The 24,267-nt window shown below is 49.2% G+C and overlaps 1 protein-coding gene across 1 annotated transcript in view; it reads right to left on the bottom strand.

Moving 5' to 3' along the window:
• Positions 1–24,267, bottom strand: part of LOC139278084 (mixed lineage kinase domain-like protein) — an 89,730-nt gene that overhangs the window by 5,624 nt on the left and 59,839 nt on the right. The window contains exons 7-9 of the mRNA XM_070896742.1: positions 13,343–13,427; positions 7,397–7,542; positions 6,901–6,950 (exon numbers count right to left, since the gene is read on the bottom strand). Of these exons, the coding sequence (XP_070752843.1) occupies positions 6,901–6,950; positions 7,397–7,542; positions 13,343–13,427 (281 nt within the window). The remainder of the gene's footprint in view (positions 1–6,900; positions 6,951–7,396; positions 7,543–13,342; positions 13,428–24,267) is intronic.

Raw genomic sequence — 24,267 nt, 5'->3', positions numbered from 1 at the left:
ACCGGTAGCACAGAGGAACGTTACTGTGTGGGTGAGGACTGGGACGACTTTGTGGAAAGATTCCAGCAGAGCTTTGTCACAAAGGACTGGCTGGGAGCCACAGCAGCTGACAAGCGGAGGACGCATCTGCTGACCAGCTGCTGACCACAGATGTATGCGCTGATGAAAGACCTGCTCGCACCCCAAAAGTCAGTGGACAAGTCCTTTGAAGAGCTCAGCCAGCTGATCAGTGAGCATCTCAAGCCGGAGAGTAGCGTACACATGGCCCGGCACCGGTTCTACACACACTGGCGTCGGGAGGGACAATACATCTCGGATTTCGTTGCGGACCTGCGGCGCTTGGCCAGTCTCTAAGTTCACAGACGCAAGGGGGAGCTGTTAAGGAACTTTTTCATTGAGGGCATTAATCATGCCGGGATTTTCAGGAAGCTCATAGAGGCCAAGGACTTGACTTTAGAAGGGGCGGCGTTGATAGCTCAGACCTTCATGGCAGGGGAAGAGGAGACCAAGCAAATTTACGCGCACAGCCCTGGTCCTAACATGGCGATGGACCAAGGAGTTAACATTGTGAACACGGCCAGGGACCCCGCAGGCAGGCAAGGGCATTTCGAAACCGCCCAGGCAGCAACATACACTAGGGTGGGCCCGCAACAGGGACAATGGAAAGGGGATTGGCAATTCACGCCATCTCGAGGAACAATGCGTTCCGCGATGGGACCATTAACACCCACCATCAGAATGCTTAGAAACAACCAAATGGGCAATGAGAGGGGAATGCCTCGTAACAGTCCCTTTGTTAACAGCAATCTCAGCTCATGCTGGAGATGCGGGGGTAGACATACTGCGAAAAGCTGCAGGTTCCAGCAATATACCTGTAGGATTTGTAACATCAGTGGACACTTGGCCAAGATATGTAAAAAGGCTGTGGCGAGGCTAATCTGCGAGACAGAGGAACCAGATGAGGGGTCTGCAATGCAGGATGATGCCTGGGGAAAAGCCATGGATGCTGAAGTTCAGCGGGTTCACGTGGCTGACGTCCACAGCTCATACACTAAAACGCCACCCATGATGATGAAAGTTTTATTGAATGGCATCCCGGTGTGCATGGAGCTGGATACGGGAGCTAGCCAGTCAGTTATGAACGCCCAACAATTTGAGAGACTATGGCCACACAGAGCTAGCAGGCCCAAACTGGAATGCATTGACACACAGCTAAGGACGTACACCAAAGAGATCATCCCAGTGCTGGGCAGTGCAAACTTGGTGGTAACACATAATGGATCACAGAACCGGCTGTCACTCTGGATCGTCCCGGGGAATGGCCCCGTGCTCTTGGGGAGGAGCTGGCTAGCCGAGATGAATTGGAAATGGGGGGATGTGTACGCCATTTCATCTGTGGAGCGAAGTTCATGCTCACAGGTCCTACAAAAATTCGGGTCACTGTTTCAACCCGGTGTCGGAACGTTCAAGGGCACTAAAGTAGTGATACGCATCACTCCGGATGCCACAACAGTGCACCACAAAGCCAGAGCGGTGCCATATGTGATGCGTGAGAAAATTGAAAGTGAATTGGACAGGCTGCTCAGAGAGGGCATAATTTTGGCCGTTGAATTCAGCGACTGGGCAAGTCCCATTGTTCCCGTCCTCAAACTAGATAGCTCGGTCAGAATTTGTGGCGGCTACAAAGCCACCATCAACCGAGTGTCGCTGCAAGACCAATACCCGCTCCTGAGAGCGGAGGACCTTTTTGCCACGCTGGCAGGCGGCAAGCTGTTCACGAAGCTGGACCTCACTTCGGCCTACATGACTCAGGAACTGGCTGAAGAATCCAAGCTTCTGACCATCATCACGACGCACAAGGGATTATTTATCTACAACAGGTGTCCGTTTGGCATTCGTTCGGCGGCAGCTATCTTTCAGCGGAACATGGAGAGCTTGCTCAAATCCATTCCTGGAACAATCGTATTCCAAGACGACATCTTATAACGGGTCGAGACACCGAGGAACACCTCCACAACTTGGAGGAGGTGTTACGCCGACTGGATCGGGTAGGCATGCGGCTGAAAAAGACCAAGTGTGTGTTTTTGGCCCCAGAGGTCGAGTTCCTGGGCAGGAGGGTTGCCGCAGACGGGATCAGGCCCACTGAATCAGAAACAAAGGCGATCCACCAGGCGCCCAGGCCCGGTAACATGTCGGAGTTGCAATCATTCCTGGGACTTTTGAACTATTTCGGGAAGTTTCTGCCGAACTTAAGCACATTGTTGGAGCCGTTACACATGCTCCTGCGTAAAGGTTGTGAATGGCTTTGGGGGGACTGTCAAGAACGGGCTTTCAATAAGGCGAGGAACCCGCTGTGCTCTAACAAACTGTTGACTTTCTATGACCTCTGTAAAAAACTGGTTTTAACATGCGATGCATCGTCCTACGGGGTTGGGTGTGTGCTGCAGCAGGGTAACGATGACGGCCGACTCCAACCGGTGGCGTATGCCTCCAGGTCACTCTCCCAGGCAGAGCGTGGATACGGCATGGTCGAAAAGGAAGCACTCGCTTGTGTTTACGGTGTGAAAAAGATGCACCAGTACCTTTTCGGTAGACGGTTTGAGCTAGAGACGGATCACAAGCCGTTAACATCCCTGTTGTCCGACAGCAAGGCTGTCAATGCCAATGCGTCAGCTCGCATACAACGAAGGACTCTCACGCTAGCTGCATATGAGTACACCATACGGCACCGGCCAGACACCGAAAATTGCGCTGACACGCTCAGCAGGCTCCCACAGACCACCACCGAGGGGGCAGCGGAGCAAAGCGCTGAGATGGTCATGGCCGTTGAGGCTTTTGACACCGCAGGCTCCCCCATCACAGCCCGCCAGATCAAACTCTGGACCAACAGAGACCCCCTCCTATCCATGATAAAGAAATGTGTCCTGACTGGGGATTGGGTGCCTGCACACAGGGCATGCCCCCGAGGAGGTCAGACCGTTTCAGAGACGGATGGATGAGCTCTCCATCCAAGCCGACTGCCTATTATGGGGCAGCCGGATAGTCATGCCCCAGAAAGAAAGGGAAGCGTTCATCAGGGAACTCCACAGCGAGCACCCTGGCATCGTGTTAATGAAGGCCATTGCCCGGTCAAGTGTATGGTGGCCGGGGATTGACTCAGACCTGGAACACTGGGTTCGCAGGTGCACGACGTGTGCCCAGCTGGGCAATGCCCCCAGGGAGGCCCCACTCAGCCCGTGGCCCTGGCCCACCAGGTCATGGTCACGCATTCACGTAGACTACGCGGGCCCGTTCATGGAGAAAATGTTCCTTATCGTTGTCAATGCATACTCAAAATGGATCGAGTGCATCATATTAAACTCGTGCACGACATCCATCACCGTGGAGAGTCTGCGTATGGTTTTCGCAACCCACGATTTGCCGGACATTTTGGTCAGCGACAATGGCCCGTGTTTCACCAGCCATGAATTCCAGCAGTTTATGTCGGGCAATGGTATCAAACACGTCCAGACAGTGTTGTTCAAGCCGGCTTCCAATGGCCAGTCGGAACGTGCGGTCCAAGTCATAAAACAGGGCATGCTATGCATCCAAGGGCCCTCCCTTCAGTACCGCCTATCGCGCCTCCTGCTGGCCTACAGGTCCCGCCTGTACTCGCTCACGGGAGTCCCGCCAGCGGAACTCCTCATGAAACGCACGCTTAAAACGCGGCTGTCCCTCATTCACCCAGCCCTGGCAGACATTGTCGAGGGCAAGCGCCAGTCCCAAACCGAGTTTCATGATCGAAACTCAAGGGGGAGGTGTATAGAAATGGATGACCCGATATTTGTTCTTAACCATGCTTTGGGATCCAAGTGGCTTGAGGGCACATTAATTGGCAAAGAAGGGAATAGGGTCATCGTGGTCAGACTAAACAATGGGCAGATATGCCGCAAACACTTGGACCAAGTAAAGAAAAGGTTCAGCATAGACACGGAGGAACCTGAAGAAGAGCATGAGATGTCACCCACATCACTGCCAGTGGACGAGCAACGAGGACAATCACCAGCATGCACAGTCCCTGCGGCCAGCCCGGACATGCCGGAATCACCTCAGGTGATAGAGATGCGTGCCAAGGCTCAGCCACCAGAGCCACAACTGCGGCGCTCCACGAGAGAGCGTCGACCACCTGAAAGACTTAACCTTTGACACAAAAAGACGTAAGGGGGAGGTGATGTCATGTATGTAACCATCATGCAACGGTAATCTTCATGTAACTGTAACCTTCATGCAACTCCTGTACACTGTACTCATACCCTAGAAATGCACACCCTGACCACAGGGGGTGAACTTGTGGGAGACACTCCTCACCTGGGCTTCCAGGTATAAAAGGGGAGGTCCACCCAGGGTCAGCACTCCTTGGTCCTGGGAATAAAGGTTAAGGTCCCGTAGTGACTGTGTCTACAGTACATGCCTCGTGTGAGTTTGTAGTTCGGTGCAGGGACACTACAGTACCAACCTGGGGAAGCTGCAACACAGGACTACATGCACGCTAAGCAGCAGAAGCAGTATGCTATAGACAGAGTTAAGCGATCCATCAATCAACGGATCAGATCAAAGCTCTGCAGTCCTGCCACATTCAGTCATGAATGGTGGTGTACAATTAAACAACTAACGGGAGGAGGAGGCTCCATGAATATCCCCATCGTGCCGAGTGGATGATCCATATCGGCCCCCTCCTGAGGTCCCCTCCTTCACAGAAGCCAATCCTCAGCCAATTTGATTTACTCCACTTGATATCAAGAAATGGCTGAGCGCACTGGATACAGCAAAGGCTATGGGTCCTGACAACATCCCGGCTATCGTGCTGAAGACTTATGCTCCAGAAGTAGCCGCGTCTCTAGCCAATCAGTTCCAGTACACTGGCATCTATCCGACTATGTGGAAACTGCCCAGGTGTGTCCTGCAGGAGCTCCTCAGGGCAGTGTCCTAGGCCCTACCATCTTCAGCTGCTTCATCAATGACCTTCCCTCCATCATAAGGTTAGAAGTGGGGATGTTCATTGATAATTGCACAGTGTTCAGTTCCATTCACAACTCCTCAGATAATGAAACAGTCCATGCCCGCATGCAGCAAGACCTGAACGACATTCAGGCTTGGGCTGATAAGTGGCAATTAACATTCGTGCCACACAAGTGTCAAGCTCCAACACGAGAGTCTAACCATCGCTCCTTAACATTCAACAACATTACCATCGCCGAATCCCACACCATCAATATCCTGGGGCTCACCATTGACCAGAAACTGGACCAGCCACATAAATACTGTGGAAACAAGAGCAGGTCAGAGGCTGGGTATTCTGCGGCAAGTGTCTCACACCTCCTGACTCCCCAAAGTTTTCCACCATCTACAAGGCACAAGTCAGGAGTGTAATGGAATACTCTGCACTTGCCTGGATGAGTGCAGCTCCCACAACACTCAAGAAGCTCGACACCATTCAGGACAGAGCAGCCCACTTGATCAGCAGCCCATTCACCACCTGAAACATTCACTCCCTCCAGTGTAGCTGCAGTGTGTACCATCTACAGGTTGCACTGCAGCAACTCGCACCTGCTTCTTCAGCAGCACCTCCCAAACCCGCGGCCTCTGCCACCTAGGTGGTCAAGGGCAGCAGGTGCATGGGAGCACCATCACCTCCATGTTCCCCCCCAAGTCACACACTATCCTGACTTGGAAATATATCGCTATTCCTTGTTGGGTCAAAATCCTGGAACTCCCTCCCTAACAGCACTGTGGGAGTACCTTCACCACAAGGACTGCAGCGGTTCAAGAAGGCAGCTCATCACCACCTTCTTGAGGGCAATAAGGATGGGCAATAACTGCTGGCCTTGCTGGCGACTCACATCCTAGGAATGAATTTAAAAAAAATCTCTACTTACAGCATGAACCCACCCAAACTCCACTTTACCTCATGCTCTATGGAATCCCTTACGCCACGAGGCCCCCTCCATAAATCCCATGAACCTCGATTTCACACACTGTGGGGCCAATCAGGATGTCAAGTCCAGATTTACAAAAACCTGACATAGGATGGAATGAAAACAAGAAAAATGTCTGACAGGAATTTGAGGGGGTGATGAAGGACTGAGAGGAGTCTGAGGGAGCTGGATGCAGGGAAGACTGGACTCGGAGATGAATGGAAGAAACTGGACATGGGGGACTGGACCGGACCAGCTGAATACAGGAACTTGGATGAAGGGAGCTGATTATATTTTACACTGGTGTGATTTATGAAGCACAACACTCGACATCAATTGTTACATGATCAGCTCGCTATGTCAAATTGAAACCTTCACTCAAGGCAGTTCGTAAATCCATTCTTGTAATTCTCCCTCGTGAATCCAAGCCATAAAGTTTAATTCAGCATTTACCGTCTCCTTCTCAAGACAGCCCAGCAATCACCTCACTCCCCCAAGCACCAGCTATCATTGCAATTCAGGTCCACCCTGCCTGAACGCAGTACTGCCCAGACACAATGCACTCATTCAACACTGATCCAGACCTAGCAAAAGTAAAGAGAGTCTGCATCAAAACAAAGCATAGCACACAGGGCCAGACAGCACCCAGGGGCCAGACAGCACATAGAGCCAGGCAGCACCCAGGGCCAGGCAGCACCCAGGGTCAGGCAGCACATAGAGCCTGACAGACAGCACATAGAGCCAGACAGCACCCAGAGCCAGACAGCAAACAACACCAGATAATACCCATCCATTACAAAGTAGCACTCACCCAGCACCAGACATTATCCAGCACCAGACAGCATTCATCCAGTATCAGAGACAACCTCGTGGCACAGTGCCCACAATATCTATCCAGTGAAACGGAAGGAAAGATTAGTGGGATGCAGAAGATTTTACACTTTACCTTTAAATGGTGTTTTACGGCTGGCAATCTCCCACAGGACAATCCCAAAACTGAAAGGGAAAAGACAGATAAAACTAGGGAATCAAGCACCAATCAATCACCTGTCAATCATCATCCACAAGGCTTCAGTAACACCCTCAGTGCACACTGAATGGTTACACACCAAAACCCCAATACACACTGACTCCCCACAATCTGGTATGCACTGAACCCCTTATTGTAGTCTGATCCTCTTTCTAGATTGAACCCCTGTTACACACTGATTTTGTTGCCCAGTTACAGACTTTTCCCCAATATGAACCTAACCCCTGTTACACTCTGACCCCCAACCTGTTACAGTCTGATCACCATTACACATTGAGCCCCCAGTTCACGTTGACACAGCCGCCCTGTTGCACACTCAGACAGTAGAAGCTACAATACCATCCTTCTCTGCTGCAGTTCGAACCTTATTTTCTCCATTCTCCAACTGCAATGGCTGCACTGAAACCCTTACCTGTACACCTCGCAGGGCTTGTCATATTGGTGGTGGATGCTTTCCAGCTGCTGTGGTGAGATATATGATAACGCATGGGATCTCTGACTGGTGCCGATGTTCCGTCGGATCGAGGTCTCCGTCTTTGCCAGGTCCAAGCCTCCCAACTAAACACAGGAGGGGAGAAAGAATGAGACAAAAGCTGGGATGGACATCACACCCTTAATACCGGGCTCTCAATCTACACTCTGCATGCGGTGAGACAAGTCTGTGCCCGTTGAGCAAGACACCTTCCTCAGCGACCAGACATCCAGATTAGAAAGGCTCTGCTCCTGTTGCTCCACATTCACCCAGCAGGTCAAGGTCACCCGGCCAAACAGCCCGGCCTTCCCAATTTAAAGGAGTCTGTTTGGACAGTCTCAGCTGGCTCAGGAATCACGTGGCTCCTTGGAGCATAACCTTGGATTCCGACACTCTGGGGAAGATCGGAAGGAAGTTCTGAGAATGACCCTCATGATCTCCACTTCCAGCGGAATGATTGAGTCTGTCAACTACTTACCTCACCCACACAAGGTGAAAACATTTCAAACAGCCCAAGAGGATAAGCGCAAATGGAACAGTGGGCACAAGGGCACAGGACTCCGTAAATTCTGGTCCTGGGCATATTAGAGTCCTGTCTAACTTCTGGTCCTGCACATATTACGATGCTGAGAATGACGTGAGTATCACGTGTAGCGAGCTGGTCTTACCGCAGGAGAAGGGTCCACAGCCAGCGAGGGAATGGAAGACCAGCAGGAAGAGTAGTGCAAGGAAGGTAGTGCAGGGGTCCCCTGTGGTCATCCCACTGCAAAACAGATACACTGCTTTGAGTGCTGTTGAGGGGGATGACTCATCAGGAGCGGGCAGCAGCAGCCAAGTTCATGGCACCGTGGCTGGCTCTGTTGCACAGGAGGGCAGGAAAAAGAGTGGGCGAGCGATAGTGATAGGGGATTCAATTGTAAGGGGAATAGATAGGCGTTTCTGCGGCCGCAACCGAGACTCCAGGATGGTATGTTGCCTCACTGGTGCAAGGGTCAAGGATGTCTCGGAGCGGGTGCAGGACATTCTAAAAAGGGAGGGAGAACAGCCAGTTGTCGTGGTGCACGTTGGTACCAATGACATAGGTAAAAAAAGGGATGAGTTCCTACGAAATGAATTTAAGGAGCTAGGAGCTAAATTAAAAAGTAGGACCTCAAAAGTAGTAATCTCGGGATTGCTACCAGTGCCACGTGCTAGTCAGAGTAGGAATCGCAGGATAGCTCAGATGAATACGTGGCTTGAGCAATGGTGCAGCAGGGAGGGATTCAAATTCCTGGGGCATTGGAACCGGTTCTGGGGGAGGTGGGACCAGTACAATCCGGACGGTCTGCACCTGGGCAGAATCGGAACCAATGTCCTCGGGGAGTGTTTGCTAGTGCTGTTGGGGAGGAGTTAAACTAATATGGCAGGGGGATGGGAACCAATGCAGGGAGATAGAGGGAAACAAAAAGGAGGCAAAAACAAAAGACAGAAAGGAGATGAGGAAAAGTGGAGGGCAGAGAAACCCAAGGCAAAGAACAAAAAGGGCCATTGTACAGCAAAATTCTAAAAGGACAGAGGGTGTTAAAAAAACAAGCCTAAAGGCTTTGTGTCTTAATGCAAGGAGTATCCGCAATAAGGTGGATGAATTAACTGTGCAAATAGATGTTAACAAATATGATGCGATTGGTATTACGGAGACGTGGCTCCAGGATGATCAGGGCTGGGAACTCAACATCCAGGGGTATTCAACATTCAAGAAGGATAGAATAAAAGGAAAAGGAGGTGGGGTAGCATTGCTGGTTAAGGAGGAGATTAAGGTAATAGTTAGGAAGGACATTAGCTTGGATGATGTGGAATCTATATGGGTAGAGCTGCAGAACACCAAAGGGCAAAAAACGTTAGTAGGAGTTGTGTACAGACCTCCAAACAGTAGTAGTGATGTTGGGGAGGGCATCAAACATGAAATTAGGGGTGCGTGCAATAAAGGTGCAGCAGTTATAATGGGTGACTTTAATATGCACATAGATTGGGCTAACCAAACTGGAAGCAATACGGTGGAGGAGGATTTTCTGGAGTGCATAAGGGATGGTTTTTTAGACCAATATGTCGAGGAACCAACTAGGGGGGAGGCCATCTTAGACTGGGTGTTATGTAATGAGAGAGGATTAATTAGCAATCGCGTTGTGCGAGGCCCCTTGGGGAAGAGTGACCATAATATGGTGGAATTCTGCATTGGGATGGAGAATGAAACAGTTAATTCAGAGACCATGGTCCAGAACTTAAAGAAGGCTAACTTTGAAGGTATGAGGCGTGAATTGGCTGGGATGGATTGGCGAATGATACTTAAGGGGTTGACTGTGGATGGGCAATGGCAGACATTTAGAGACCGCATGGATGAACTACAACAATTGTACATTCCTGTCTGGCATAAAGATAAAAAAGGGAAGGTGGCTCAACCGTGGCTATCAAGGGAAATCAGGGATAGTATTAAAGCCAAGGAAGTGGCATACAAATTGGCCAGAAATAGCAGCGAACCTGGGGACTGGGAGAAATTTAGAACTCAGCAGAGGAGGACAAAGGGTTTGATTAGGGCAGGGAAAATGGAGTATGAGAAGAAGCTTGCAGGGAACATTAAGACGGATTGCAAAAGTTTCTATAGATATGTAAAGAGAAAAAGGTTAGTAAAGACAAACGTAGGTCCGCTGCAGTCAGAATCAGGGGAAGTCATAACGGGGAACAAAGAAATGGCGGACCAATTGAACAAGTACTTTGGTTCGGTATTCACGAAGGAGGACACGAACAACCTTCCGGTTATAAAAGGGGTCGGGGGGTCTAGTAAGGAGGAGGAACTGAGGGAAATCCTTATTAGCCGGGAAATTGTGTTGGGGAAATTGATGGGATTGAAGGCCGATAAATCCCCAGGGCCTGATGGACTGCATCCCAGAGTACTTAAGGAGGTGGCCTTGGAAATAGTGGATGCGTTGACAGTCATTTTCCAACATTCCATTGACTCTGGATCAGTTCCTATGGAGTGGAGGGTAGCCAATGTAACCCCACTTTTTAAAAAAGGAGGGAGAGAGAAAACAGGGAATTATAGACCGGTCAGCCTGACATCGGTAGTGGGTAAAATGATGGAATCAATTATTAAGGATGTCATAGCAGTGCATTTGGAAAGAGGTGACATGATAGGTCCAAGTCAGCATGGATTTGTGAAAGGGAAATCATGCTTGACAAATCTTCTGGAATTTTTTGAGGATGTTTCCAGTAGAGTGGATAAGGGAGAACCAGTTGATGTGGTATATTTGGACTTTCAGAAGGCGTTCGACAAGGTCCCACACAAGAGATTGATGTGCAAAGTTAGAGCACATGGGATTGGGGGTAGTGTACTGACATGGATTGAGAACTGGTTGTCAGACAGGAAGCAAAGAGTAGGAGTAAATGGGTACTTTTCAGAATGGCAGGCAGTGACTAGTGGGGTACCGCAAGGTTCTGTGCTGGGGCCCCAGCTGTTTACACTGTACATTAATGATTTAGATGAGGGGATTAAATGTAGTATCTCCAAATTTGCGGATGACACTAAGTTGGGTGGCAGTGTGAGCTGCGAGGAGGATGCTGTGAGGCTGCAGAGCGACTTGAATAGGTTAGGTGAGTGGGCAAATGCATGGCAGATGAAGTATAATGTGGATAAATGTGAGGTTATCCACTTTGGTGGTAAAAACAGAGAGACAGACTATTATCTGAATGATGACAGATTAGGAAAAGAGGAGGTGCAAAGAGACCTGGGTGTCATGGTACATCAGTCATTGAAGGTTGGCATGCAGGTGCAGCAGGCGGTTAAGAAAGCAAATGGCATGTTGGCCTTCATAGCAAGGGGATTTGAGTACAAGGGCAGGGAGGTGTTGCTACAGTTGTACAGGGCATTGGTGAGGCCACACCTGGAGTATTGTGTACAGTTTTGGTCTCCTAACCTGAGGAAGGACATTCTTGCTATTGAGGGAGTGCAGCGAAGGTTCACCAGACTGATTCCCGGGATGGCGGGACTGACCTATCAAGAAAGACTGGATCAACTGGGCTTGTATTCACTGGAGTTCAGAAGAATGAGAGGGGACCTCATAGAAACATTTAAAATTCTGACGGGGTTAGACAGGTTAGATGCAGGAAGAATGTTCCCAATGTTGGGGAAGTCCAGAACCAGAGGTCACAGTCTAAGGATAAGGGGTAAGCCATTTAGGACCGAGATGCGGAGGAACTTCTTCACCCAGAGAGTGGTGAACCTGTGGAATTCTCTACCACAGAAAGTTGTTGAGGCCAATTCACTAAATATATTCAAAAAGGAGTTAGATGAGGTCCTTACTACTAGGGGGATCAAGGGGTATGGCGAGAAAGCAGGAATGGGGTACTGAAGTTGAATGTTCAGCCATGAACTCATTGAATGGCGGTGCAGGCTAGAAGGGCCGAATGGCCTACTCCTGCACCTATTTTCTATGTTTCTATTACAGTCCTGCATAACTTTTGGTCCTGCGTATATTACAGTCTTGCGTATCTTACAGACCTGCGTATATTAGTCCTGTGTATATTACAGTCCTGTATAACTTCTGGTCCTGTGTATATTACAATTCTGCATATATTACAGTCCTGTGTATATTACAGTCCTGTGCATATTACAATCCTATGTATATTACAGTCCTGCGCAACTTCTGATCCTGCATATATTACAGTCCTGCGTAACTTCTGGTCCTGTGCATATTACAGTCCTGCGTAACTTCTGGTCCTGCGTATAGTATGGTCCCGTGTATATTCTGCCACAGCCCAAAACTCTTTTGGATACTGGTGCTGATGTTCTAACTGTCAACCTGAGCAAAAAGCAAAACTGCAGATACTGGAAATCTGAAACAAAAACGGAAAAAAATGCTGTAAATGTTCAGCAGGTCAGGCAGCATCTATGGAGAGAACAGAGGAGTTAACCTTTTCGGTATGGAACTTTTGTCAAAACTGCTGTGCGTTTCCAACTTTCCAAATATTTACCTGTCAGCTCGACTCAGTTGGTAGCAGTTTCACCTCGAAGTCAGGAGGCTGTGGATTCAAATTCCAGTCCAGGATATGAACACATAATCTAGATTCACTAGGTTCAATGCAGTACTGAGGGAGTGTCAGGGTTTTTTTTTTACACAGGACAAGCCCCTGCTCCCCCCCACCCCACCCCACCCCACCACCATCCAGTCAAAGTGGCCTCTCCCTCATCAGGACATTTTTAACTTCGGGAGTGACCCTTTTAAAAAAAACCTTTAATCTCCGGTTTCTTTTTTTCCATTTTGCTGACTGTTTCTGGAAGCCCTGGTTCAAGCAGCTGATGTTGATGACATCACAGGAGGTGGACACAGACACAATGGGGACGGGACATTTCTTGTGCAAAGGGAGAGAAAGAAAGAAAGACTTGCATTTATATAGCGCCTTTCACGACCATCGGACGTCTCAAAGTGCTTTACAGCCAATGAAGTACTTTTGGAGTGTAGTCACTGTTGTAATGTGGGAAACGGAGCAGCCAGTTTGCATACAGAAAACTCCCACAAACAGCAATGTGATAATGACCAGATAATCTGTTTTTTAGTGATGTTGATTGAGAGATAAATATTGGCCAGGACACCGGGGATAACTCCCCTGCTCTTCTTCGAAATAGTGCCTTGGGATCTTTTACATCCACCTGAGAGAGCAGACGGCTGCTATGGAAACAAGCTTCTGAGAACGGAGCTTTGGAAAGATACAAAACTATCAGGAATGAGCTTACAGTCACTGGGCCAGGAGGAGCAGAGAATTTAGTTCCAATGCTGCAATCTACATAGTGCTCCTGAATAGACAAAATGTCAGCACTAGAGTTAATATTAATCTTCATCATTTCCATCAACCAACCTTTACTCTGAAACCTTTGTCTACCAGGAACCTGGTACTGTCAATACAGCAGTGAAGTTTGAACTTCTCAGTTGAGTGGTGCATCCTGCAACAAAGCAAAGCACAAGGACATTATTGTAACACTGGACACACCAATAATGATCTTCCATTCAACCCACTGGTAGGAAAACCAGGAAATCCTGGATGAACTGGAGTGCTCCAAGTGTTTTTATTAAACTGCAAGGACCTTGGAATAAACCAGGAACTGGCTAAGAGAACTAAGGGCTGGATTTTCCAGTCTTCTGCGCTCCGATTTTCACCCCGGAGCGGCAGCAATGGCGGTGGTGAGGTCTTCTGTGTCCCGCAGCAATCCTCGGGTCCGGTTTTGCGACAGCGCTGAGCAGCACTGCCCGGAAGAGCTGCGTCGGGTGTGCAACGGCCCTGGATTGCCACACCGACGCGAGTTAGAGCACCTGCCCGACACATGCGCCCGGAAGTGCGCCCGCAGTGACCGCCTGGGAAATCAGGGCGATCCAGCCATGCCGGTGAGTATGAAGTAAGTAATGGACTCCGAAGGTAAGTGTGGTTGTTTTTCTTTTAATTTTTTTAGCGATTTATGTAGTGGTAGCATGGGCAATGTTTTGGGAATGCCCACGATAATGGAGAAGTCCAGAACCAGGGGACACAGTCTTTCCTCCCCCCACAGGCGTCTCGTGGAGCGCTCCCGGGCTGGCTCTTTAGCTCAGGAGTTTCCCATCGCAGCGCCCAGAGAGGTGTACAATGCCTCCCTTAGTGCTGCACTCCCTGACGCAGGGCCCAGATGCCCAAACTTAACTATAAAAGCGCAAACTATTCCCCACCGCCATTATCCCTTGGAAATATAATAGCCTAAAATCCAGCCCTAAATGCCTGAAAGGGACAGGAACATGGGCTGCCACACTGATCTGCAGGGGAGCAGCACCACGGCAGCTGTTCTGGATCCAGGGTCCAGAAGGGAAGCAGCAGGTGTTGGTCAGACAGGTATCAGATAACATCGAAAACCATCAGCATGTTTAAGAGCCTCTGTCCAACATACTGAGGAATCCACACCAGGAGATTTTTCTTTAGCCCGATGGGAGTACGTTCCCCACTTACCCAAGTCCAGAGAGATTAGGCACAGGTTTAGGGGCCCCCCACAAGTGTGCGTGGGGGTACTGCTGAAATTTAACCAGCAGGGCACTGGCCGGCAGGGTTATCTGGAGCCGAGTGGGAAGAATCCCAGCTCCTAGTGACTAGGCTACCCCTCCAAGTTCCGTTAGTGAGCCAAGCTGGCTGGTTGATCATCAGAGTTCATACTGCAGACCAACCTAGTGAAGTCAGGTATGGAGGACGGACGTGGTTCCAAATTTCTGGCACCGCATGTGTCATCTTGAAGCCACTACAACCCCATACAGATCCCACCTACTTTCCCTCAGGATAATCACTAGTAGTTGTTAGTCTGAAGCCAGAACTAGGTACCACAATCAATCAGCTTCTGGACAAGCTACAATCTTTTCCTAATAACAGTAGTCATGGTGAAACTTGACCAGTGAGCTGAGCCTTTATTTCCTACATTGCAACAGTGACTACACTCCAAAAGTACTTCATTGTAAAGTACTTTGAGACGTCTGGTGGTCGTGAAAGGCGCTATATAAATCCAAGTCTTTCTTCTGAAGGGCTAAACCTTTTAATGTCTTTAAGTCCATGATATTCCTATATGCAGTGGTGAACTCTTTGTTCAGCATCCAGTCAAGGATGTTTGCGATGTCTGATTTTATGCGGTGGATAGTGTCGTGTATTTAACTGCCATTGTAACCCATGTATAAACTGACTAGTTGTACACTGTGAGAAAATTGACCACTAGGTGGTGAACTTGTGGGAGACACCCCTAACCTGGTCTTTCAGGTATAAAAGGGGAGGCTCCACCCACATTCATCACTTCAGTGCTGGAATAAAAGTTGCTGGTCACAGAGTGACCTTCTCTCAAGCATGGGCCTCGTGTGCCTTTGTACTGTACAGTAAGGTCATATCATTGGCGACGAGAAACTGGGATTTAAACCACGCGAGCATGGCCACTAGCAGCACAGACAAGAGTTACTGTGTTGGTGATGATTGGGACGACTTTATGGAGAGACTACAGCAAAGCTTCGTCACTAAGGAACGGTTGGGACAGGATTCGGCCGACAAACGCAGGGCTCATCTCCTGACGGTTTGTGGGTCCAGGACATACTCCCTGATGAAGGACCTTCTAGCGCCAGAGAAGCTGGCGGACAAGACTTTTGAAGAGCTCAGTAAGTTGATCGGGGAACATTTTAAACTGGCGAGCAGCATGCACATGGCGATACACCGGTTTTATACGCACCGATGGTGAGAAGGGCAAAGTGTTCCAGACTTCGTGGCAGACCTCAGGCAATTGGTGAGCCTTTGTAAGTTCCCAGATGCATGCAGGGCGGAGATGCTGTGAGACTTTTTTATTGGGGGCATCGGGCACGCTGGGGATTTCAGGAAACTGATTGAGACCAGAGACTTGACCCTGGAAACAGCGGCTTTGATGACCCAGACATTTATCTCAGGGGAGGAAGAGACCAGAATGATGTTTGACAAAAATCTTGGTTTAAATGCAGCAAATGGATAGGGAGTCAACATTGTTAACACGGCACACAGTTCTCCAGGCAGTCAGTGGCAATCTGAAATGCCCGAGCATGTAGTCGAGTCCAAAGGGGGAATTCAACAGAGACAATGGCTAGCTGAACGGCGATTCAGGCCATCGCAAGGGACAATGCAGCCAGTAATGGGGCCATCAACACCTGTTAATGATGCGCTTATAAACAGTTACACAGACAGTCAGAAATGATCGACTGGTAATGGGCCTTTTGTTTCCAACACCGGCTCATGTTGGAGGTGTGGAGGCAAACACACATCCAGAGCTTGCAGGTATCAACAATACACCTGCAGAAATTGCAACGTCAGCGGTCACTTGGCGCGTATGTGCAGGAAGCCTGCAGCCAGGTTGATGTACGAGGAGGACAGGGACAATGTAAGCCCTACGGGGTCAAATGGACACTGGGGGAAATCGCTGGAAGCTGAAGTTCAGCGAGTTCATGTGGAGCACGTATACAGTTCATACACCAGGACGCCACCGATAATGATGAAAGTGTTCCTCAATGGCATCCCACTATCAATGGAGCTAGACACAGGGGCTAGCCAGTCCCTGATGAGTATCAAACAGTTCGACAAGTTGTGGGCGTCCAAGGCCAGGAGGCCAAAATTATTGCCGATTGATGCACAGCTACGGACATATACAAAGGAGATCATTCCGGTGCTAGGCAGCGCCACGGTAGTTGTGACTCACAAAGATTCGGAGAACAGGTTGCCACTCTGGATTGTTCCGGGGGATGGTCCCGCACTACTGGGGAGGAGTTGGCTGGCTGTCATGAACTGGAAATGGGGTGATGTCAATGCAATTTCTTCTGTGGAGCGAATATCATGCTCACAGGTCCTAGACAAATTTGACTCACTATTTCAGCCCGGCATTGGCACTTTCATGGGGACCAAGGTAGTGATTCACAAAAACCCGGAAGTCAGGCCAGTACACCACAAGGCCAGAGCAGTGCCGTACGTGATGCAGGAAAAGATAGAAGGCGAATTGGACCGCCTGCTGAGGGAAGGCATCATCTTACCAGTCGAATTCAGTGACTGGGCGAGCCCGATTGTGCCGGTGCTCAAGGCGGATGGGTCGGTCAGGATATGTGGTGATTACAAGGCCACCATCAATCGGGTGTCATTCTAAGACCAGTAACCATTACCGAGAGCGGAGGACCTCTTTGCGACGCTATCCGGTGGCAAACATTTTTCAAAATTGGACCTAACCTCAGCTTACATGACCCAGGAGCTGGCGTGTGAGTCGAAGAAGCTGACCACCATCACGACACACAAGGGGTTGTTTGAGTACAACAGATGTCCGTTTGGGATTCGCTCAGCCGCTATCTTTCAATGCAATATGGAAAGCCTCCTCAAGTCGATTCCAAGGACTGTGGTTTGTCAAGACAACATTCTCATCACCAGTTGTGATACTGAAGAACACCTCCGCAACCTGGAGGAGGTGCTACGCAGACTGGACCGGGTAGGTCTGCGACTGAAAAAGGCGAAGTGCGTCTTCCTAGCTCCAGAGGTAGAATTCCTGGGGATGAGGGTAGCAGCAGACGGGATCAGACCTACTGCATCCAAAACAGAAGCGATCCAGAGAGCACCCAGCGGTCACTTGGCGCGTATGTGCAGGAAGCCTGCAGCCAGGTTGATGTACGAGGAGGACAGAGACAATGTAAGCCCTACGGGGTCAAATGGACACTGGGGGAAATCGCTGGAAGCTGAAGTTCAGCGAGTTCATGTGGAGCACGTATACAGTTCATACACCAGGACCATACAACACGACGGAGCTGCGTTCGTTCCTGGGGCGCCTGAACTATTTTGGTAACTTTCTTCCCAAATTGAGCACGCTGTTAGAGCCGCTACACGTGCTCCTACGCAAAGGTCATGAATGGGTCTGGGGGGGACAGCCAGGAAAGGGCTTTTGATACAGCACAAAATTTTCTATGCTCCAACCATCTGTTAACGCTACATGACCCATGTAAGAAACTTGTTTTAACGTGCGACGCGTCGTCCTATGGGGTCGGGTGTGTGTTGCAGCATGTTAATGCCAAGGGTCAGTTACAGCTGGTAGCTTATGCCTCCAGAAGTCTGTCCCAGGCAGAACGGGGCTACCAAGAAAAGGAAGCGTTTGCGTCTGTAAAAAAAATGCACCAGTACCTGTTCAGCAGGAAATTTGAGCTGGAGACAGATCACAAACCCCTAACGTCCTTTTTGGCCGACAACAAGGCCATAAATGCAAATGCATCGGCCCGCATACAGAGGTGGGCACTCACGTTAGCCGCCTATGACTATACAATTCAGCACAGACCGGGCACTGAAAACTGTGCCGATGCACTCAGCAGGCTCCCACTAGCCACCACCGAGGGGGCAACCGAGCATGCTGCTGAGATAGTCATGGCTGTGGAAGCTTTCGAAAGCGAAAGCTCACCCGTGACAGCCCGTCAAATCAAAGTCTGGACAAATAGAGACCCCCGCTACTGTCTTTAGTCAAGAAATGTGTCCTAAATGCGGCAGTTGGTGAGAGGGGAGCGGCCTATAAAAGGCCCAGCGGCAGATCGAGAGCCAGCGGCAGTTGGTGAGAGGGGAGCGGCCTATAAAAGGCCCAGCGGGAGATCGAGAGCCAGCGGCAGTTGGTGAGAGGGGAGCGGCCTATCAAAGGCCTAGCGGGAGATCGAGAGCCAGCGGCAGTTGGTGAGAGGGGAGCGGCCTATAAAAGGCCCAGCGGGAGATCGAGAGCCAGCGGCAGTTGGTGAGAGGGGAGCGGCCTATAAAGGCCCAGCGGGAGATCGAGAGCCAGCGGCAGTTGGTGAGAGGGGAGCAGCCTATAAAGGCCCAGCGGGAGATCGAGAGCCGGCGGCAGTTGGTGAGAGGGGAGCGGCCTATAAAAGGCCCAGCGGGAGATCGAGAGCCAGCGGCAGTTGGTGAGAGGGGAGCAGCCGATAAAAGGCCCAGCGGGAGATCGAGAGCCAGTGGCAGTTGGTGAGAGGGGAGCAGCCTATAAAGGCCCAGCGGGTATCGAGAGCCAGCGGCAGTTGGTGAGAGGGGAGCGACCTATAAAAGGCCCAGCGGAAGATCGAGAGCCAGCGGCAGTTGGTGAGAGGGGAGCGACCTTTTAAAGGCCCAGCGGGAGATCGAGAGCCAGCGGCAGTTGGTGAGAGGCGGGAGCAGTGTCGGAGCGGCCTATAAAAGGCGTACCGGTGCAGCTACAGTGGGAGAGAAAGCAAAATAGAAGTAGAAAGGAATCAAAAAGTGAGGTCACAGCCAATGGGGTAAGTGATTGGCTGGTGATTGGTGAGTAGCTTTTCTTTTTATTTTTTATATCAGTAAGTGAACTTTAGCATTGTTACTACCAATTTAAGGGTATCTAAGGTTAAGGCATGGCAGGAGAGCTCGGTCACGTGATATGCTCCTCCTGTACCATGTGGGAACTCGGGGACACTTCTGGTGTCCCTGGGCGCTACGTGTGTGGGAAGTGTATCCGCCTCGAGCTCTTGATGGTCCGCGTTGCGGAATTGGAGCTGAGGGTGGATTCACTCTGGAGCATCCAAGATGCTGAGAATGACGTGAGTATCACGTGTAGTGAGCTGGTCTTACCGCAGGAGAAGGGTCCACAGCCAGATAGGGAATGGAAGACCAGCAGGAAGAGCAGTGCAAGAAAGATAGTGCAGGAGTCCCCTGTGGTCATCCCCCTGCAAAACAGATACACTGCTTTGAGTACTGTTGTGGGGGATGACTCATCAGGGGAGGGCAGCAGCAGCCAAGTTCATGGCACCGTGGCTGGCTCTGCTGCACAGGAGGGCAGGAAAAAGATTGGGAGCGCGATAGTGATAGGGGATTCGATGGTGAGGGGAATAGATAGGCGGATATAAAAGGGGTCGGAGGGTCTAGTAAGGAGGAGGAACTGAGGGAAATCCTTATTAGTCGGGAAATTGTGTTGGGGAAATTGATGGGATTGAAGGCCGATAAATCCCCAGGGCCTGATGGACTGCATCCCAGAGTACTTAAGGAGGTGGCCTTGGAAATAGTGGATGCATTGACAGTCATTTTCCAACATTCCATTGACTCTGGATCAGTTCCTATGGAGTGGAGGGTAGCCAATGTAACCCCACTTTTTAAAAAAGGAGGGAGAGAGAAAACAGGGAATTACAGACCGGTCAGCCTGACATCGGTAGTGGGTAAAATGATGGAATCAATTATTAAGGATGTCATAGCAGTGCATTTGGAAAGAGGTAATATGATAGGTCCAAGTCAGCATGGATTTGTGAAAGAGAAATCATGCTTGACAAATCTTCTGGAATTTTTTGAGGATGTTTCCAGTAGAGTGGACAAGGTAGAACCAGTTGATGTGGTATATTTGGACTTTCAGAAGGCTTTCGACAAGGTCCCACACAAGAGATTAATGTGCAAAGTTAAAGCACATGGGATTGGGGGTAGTGTGCTGACATGGATTGAGAACTGGTTGTCAGACAGGAAGCAAAGAGTAGGAGTAAATGGGGACTTTTCAGAATGGCAGGCAGTGACTAGTGGGGTACCGCAAGGTTCTGTGCTGGGGCCCCAGCTGTTTACACTGTACATTAATGATTTAGACGAGGGGATTAAATGTAGTATCTCCAAATTTGCGGATGACACTAAATTGAGTGGCAGTGTGAGCTGCAAGGAGGATTCTATGAGGCTGCAGAGTGACTTGGATAGGTTAGGTGAGTGGGCAAATGCATGGCAGATGAAGTATAATGTGGATAAATGTGAGGTTATCCACTTTGGTGGTAAAAACAGAGAGACAGACTATTATCTGAATGGTGACAGATTAGGAAAAGGGGAGGTGCAACGAGACCTGGGTGTCATGGTACATCAGTCATTGAAGGTTGGCATGCAGATACAGCAGGTGGTTAAGAAAGCAAATGGCATGTTGGCCTTCATAGCGAGGGGATTCGAGTACAAGGGCAGGGAGGTGTTGCTACAATTGTACAGGGCCTTGGTGAGGCCACACCTGGAGTATTGTGTACAGTTTTGGTCTCCTAGCCTGAGGAAGGACATTCTTGCTATTGAGGGAGTGCAGCGAAGGTTCACCAGACTGATTCCCGGGATGGCGGGACTGACCTATCAAGAAAGACTGGATCAACTGGGCTTGTATTCACTGGAGTTCAGAAGAATGAGAGGGGACCTCATAGAAACATTTAAAATTCTGACGGGGTTAGACAGGTTAGATGCAGGAAGAATGTTCCCAATGTTGGGGAAGTCCAGAACCAGGGGACACAGTCTAAGGATAAGGGGGAAGCCATTTAGGACCGAGATGAGGAGGAATTTCTTCACCCAGAGAGTGGTGAACCTGTGGAATTCTCTACCACAGAAAGTTGTTGAGGCCAATTCACTAAATATATTCAAAAAGGAGTTAGATGAAGTCCTTACTACTAGGGGAATCAAGGGGTATGGTGAGAAAGCAGGAATGGGGTACTGAAGTTGCATGTTCAGCCATGAACTCATTGAATGGCGGTGCAGGCTAGAAGGGCCGAATGGCCTACTCCTGCACCTATTTTCTATGTTTCTATGTTTCTATGTTTCTGCGGCCGCAACCGAGACTCCAGGATGGTATGTTGCCTCCCTGGTGCAAGGGTCAAAGATGTCTCGGAGCGGGTGCAGGACATTCTGAAATGGGAGGGAGAACAGCCAGTTGTCGTGGTGCACATTGGTACCAACGACATAGGTGAAAAAAGGGATGAGGTCCTACGAAAAGAATTTAAGGAGCTAGGAGCTAAATTAAAAAGTAGGACCTCAAAAGTAGTAATCTCGGGATTGCTACCAGTGCCACGTGCTAGTCAGAGTAGGAATCGCAGGATAGCGCAGATGAATACGTGGCTCGAGCAGTGGTGCAGCAGGGAGGGATTCAAATTTCTGGGCAGGACCGGAACCAATGTTCTAGGGGGAGTGTTTGCTAGTGCTGTTGGGGAGGAGTTAAACTAATATTGCAGGGGGATGGGAACTTATACAGGGAGACAGAAGGAGACAAAAATGAGGCAAAAGCAAAAGACAGAAAGGAGATGAGGAAAAGTGGAGGGCAGAGAAACCCAAGGCAAAGAACAAAAAGGGCCACTGTACAGCAAAATTCTAAAAGGACAAAGGGTGTTAAAAAAGCAAGCCTGAAGGCTTTGTGTCTTAATGCAAGGAGCATCCGCAATAAGGTGGATGAATTAACTGTGCAAATAGATGTTAACAAATATGATGTGATTGGGATTACGGAGATGTGGCTCCAGGATGATCAGGGCTGGGAACTCAACATCCAGGGGTATTCAACATTCAGGAAGGATAGAATAAAAGGAAAAGTAGGTGGGGTAGCATTGCTGGTTAAAGAGGAGATTAATGCAATAGTTAGGAAAGACATTAGCTTGGATGATGTGGAATCTATATGGGTAGAGCTGCAGAACACTAAAGGGTAAAAAACGTTAGTGGGAGTTGTGTACAGACCTCCAAACAGTAGTAGTGATGTTGGGGAGGGCATCAAACAGGAAATTAGGAGTGCATGCAATAAAGGTGCAGCAGTTATAATGGGTGACTTTAATATGCACATAGATTGGGCTAGCCAAACTGGAAGCAATGCGGTGGAGGAGGATTTCCTGGAATGCATAAGGGATGGTTTTCTAGACCAATATGTCGAGGAACCAACTAGGGGGGAGGTCATCTTAGACTGGGTGTTGTGTAATGAGAGGGGATTAATTAACAATCTCATTGTGCGAGGCCCCTTGGGGAAGAGTGACCATAATATGGTGGAATTCTGCATTAGGATGGAGAATGAAACAGTTAATTCAGAGACCATGGTCCAGAACTTAAAGAAGGGTAACTTTGAAGGTATGAGGCGTGAATTGGCTAAGATAGATTGGCAAATGATACTTAAGGGGTTGACTGTGGATGGGCAATGGCAGACATTTAGAGACCGCATGGATGAATTACAACAATTGTACATTCCTGTCTGGCGTAAAAATAAAAAAGGGAAGGTGGCTCAACCGTGGCTATCTAGGGAAATCAGGGATAGTATTAAAGCCAAGGAAGTGGCATACAAATTGGCCAGAAATAGCAGCGAACCTGGGGACTGGGAGAAATTTAGAACTCAGCAGAGGAGGACAAAGGGTTTGATTAGGGCAGGGAAAATGGAGTACGAGAAGAAGCTTGCAGGGAACATTAAGGCGGATTGCAAAAGTTTCTATAGGTATGTAAAGAGAAAAAGGTTAGTAAAGACAAACGTAGGTCCCCTGCAGTCAGAATCAGGGGAAATCATAACGGGGAACAAAGAAATGGCAGACCAATTGAACAAGTACTTTGGTTCAGTATTCACTAAGGAGGACACAAACAACCTTCCGGATATAAAAGGGGTCAGAGGGTCTAGTAAGGAGGAGGAACTGAGGGAAATCTTTATTAGTCGGGAAATTGTGTTGGGGAAATTGATGGGATTGAAGGCCGATAAATCCCCAGGGCCTGATGGACTGCATCCCAGAGTACTTAAGGAGGTGGCCTTGGAAATAGCATTGACAGTCATTTTCCAACATTCCATTGACTCTGGATCAGTTCCTATGGAGTGGAGGGTAGCCAATGTAACCCCACTTTTTAAAAAAGGAGGGAGAGAGAAAACAGGGAATTATAGACCGGTCAGCCGGACCTCAGTCGTGGGTAAAATGATGGAATCAATTATTAAGGATGTCATAGCAGCGCATTTGGAAAATGGTGACATGATAGGTCCAAGTCAGCATGGATTTGTGAAAGGGAGATCATGCTTGACAAATCTTCTGGAATTTTTTGAGGATGTTTCCAGTAAAGTGGACAAAGGAGAACCAGTTGATGTGGTATATTTGGACTTTCAGAAGGCTTTCGACAAGGTCCCACACAGGAGATTAATGTGCAAAGTTAAAGCACATGGGATTGGGGGTAGTGTGCTGACGTGGATTGAGAACTGGTTGTCAGACAGGAAGCAAAGAGTAGGAGTAAATGGGTACTTTTCAGAATGGCAGGCAGTGACTAGTGGGGTACCGCAAGGTTCTGTGCTGGGGCCCCAGCTGTTTACATTGTACATTAATGATTTAGACGAGAGGATTAAATGTAGTATCTCCAAATTTGCGGATGACACTAATTTGGGTGGCAGTGTGAGCTGCGAGGAGGATGCTATGAGGCTGCAGAGTGACTTGGATAGGTTAGGTGAGTGGGCAAATGCGTGGCAGATGAAGTATAATGTGGATAAATGTGAGGTTATCCACTTTGGTGGTGAAAACAGAGAGACAGACTATTATCTGAATGGT

Source organism: Pristiophorus japonicus, chromosome 13 (assembly GCF_044704955.1).
Source record: "Pristiophorus japonicus isolate sPriJap1 chromosome 13, sPriJap1.hap1, whole genome shotgun sequence".
Taxonomy (NCBI): Eukaryota; Metazoa; Chordata; class Chondrichthyes; family Pristiophoridae; genus Pristiophorus; species Pristiophorus japonicus.
This window is presented reverse-complemented; position numbering and strand designations above follow the sequence as displayed.